Source organism: Tupaia chinensis, unplaced genomic scaffold, assembly GCF_000334495.1.
Source record: "Tupaia chinensis unplaced genomic scaffold, TupChi_1.0 Scaffold000489_1, whole genome shotgun sequence".
NCBI lineage: Eukaryota > Metazoa > Chordata > Mammalia > Scandentia > Tupaiidae > Tupaia > Tupaia belangeri.
In genome coordinates, this window is record NW_006160001.1 from 3,338,152 (window position 1) to 3,339,787 (window position 1,636).

At 36.8% G+C, this 1,636-nt stretch overlaps 1 protein-coding gene across 1 annotated transcript in view; it reads left to right on the forward strand.

Moving 5' to 3' along the window:
- CPLANE1 (ciliogenesis and planar polarity effector complex subunit 1) overlaps positions 1–1,636 on the forward strand; it is a 182,135-nt gene that overhangs the window by 120,650 nt on the left and 59,849 nt on the right. Inside the window, exons 41-42 of the mRNA XM_027774878.1 lie at positions 794–903; positions 1,253–1,448. Of these exons, the coding sequence (XP_027630679.1) occupies positions 794–903; positions 1,253–1,448 (306 nt within the window). The remainder of the gene's footprint in view (positions 1–793; positions 904–1,252; positions 1,449–1,636) is intronic.

A 1,636-nucleotide genomic window follows, 5' to 3' on the forward strand; every position in this document is an offset into this window, starting at 1 on the left:
ACGCTGGGCGCATGTGCATGCGTGCCCAAAATCCCGAGAGGAGAATAGAGGAGAAGGGATTGCGGCGTGGCCATCCCCCCTGGGGGGGTGATTCCTCACTTTCTGTCTCTCTGTCTGTCTCTGTCTGGCGAGCGCACGCACCCTATAGCGAAAAACCTCTCAAAAAAAAAATTTCCTAACACTTTTTTAAAAAATAATCATTTATTTAATTTTATTTATTTATTAATTTATTTTCATTTGACCAGGAGAGACAGAGAGAGAGAAAGAGTGAGAAAGCAAGCTGCCAGGTCTGGGACTCGAACCGTGGTCAGCCATGTGCAAGTGTCCAGAACCTTAACCACCATGCCACCTGCTGGTCCCAGAAAAAAAAGCAACCATGTCCAGGACTCAACTGTGGTCACCCATGTAGGAGTCCAGTGCCCTTAACCACCAAGCCACCTGCCAGCCCCTAAAACTTGGTTTACTGAAATTCTCCTAAATACAAAGTACACAGACATGACTTAATATGTCAGGAGTAGAAATAGAAAATTACAGTGTTTCCTTGACATAATTTACTTTATTGTTCTTTTGAATCATTCATAGGGAAACAACAGTTAGCCTGCATTCAATTTTTAATTGCTCTAAATTGCCCTTAATCTAGAAAAGAATTTGCTTTAATTTATTTATACTTATGTAGCTTCTACTAAGATTTTCAAGAAAAACATTTTATGTCATTTGTTACTAACTTAACAAAATTAATGATTTAGAGCTATTTATAGACACTTTTTATATTTCCGATTTTTCTTAATTTCAGAATATGAACCTTTGAATGTTCCTCAGCTCTTGGCTCCAGATGTATATCTAAATCTCAAACTTTCCACTGAAATATCAGAGAAACCTTTTTCACCTTCAGCACCGCCTATGGTAACCATTTTGTTTGTGTTTAATTCAGTAGTTTCAGTAATACCTTTGTGCTTAAAGTGTATTAAGGTCGTCTAGACATTATTTAGTTGTATAGGTGAAATGAGGCTAAAAATTCTTGTCTGTGTAACTTTGTAGTAAAAGTCAAAAGATTTAGGTGTTATACTCAATATACAAGCTAAGACCATTAATGCGCACTCCCTGCAGTTTTCCCTAAGTTAGGCCCATACAGACTCTTCCTGCCTTGTTCTTAATAAGAATATAAATTAAACTTTTTTTTTTTTTCCTGGCAGAGTGGCCATATAGAGTGAAAGGAATGTAACCCTCTTTGATTTTATATATTTCGGCTCAGGTTGGACACACTTACATAAATGTGATTGACATTGAAGCTGATGATCTACAGGAATTACCTGCCCGAGAAAAGCCTTCAATTGATAACATTACTGAACAGCGAAGTCATCATCTGGAAGGTCCATCATCTGCAGAGCTTCATTATATGGCAGCTTCAGTTACTAATTCTATCCCCTCACACAATTTTAGGAGTCAAGGTAATAATTTGTCTTACTTTTTAAATAAATATATTTTGAAATATTCTTTAGTACATAGCATTTTAAAATTTAATTTAATTATATTATTATTATTATTTTGGAGAGGCTTTTGCTATAGGGCACGTGTGCTTGCAAGAAAGACAGAGAGAGACAGAGAGATAGAAAGCAAGAAATCACCCCCCGGGGGG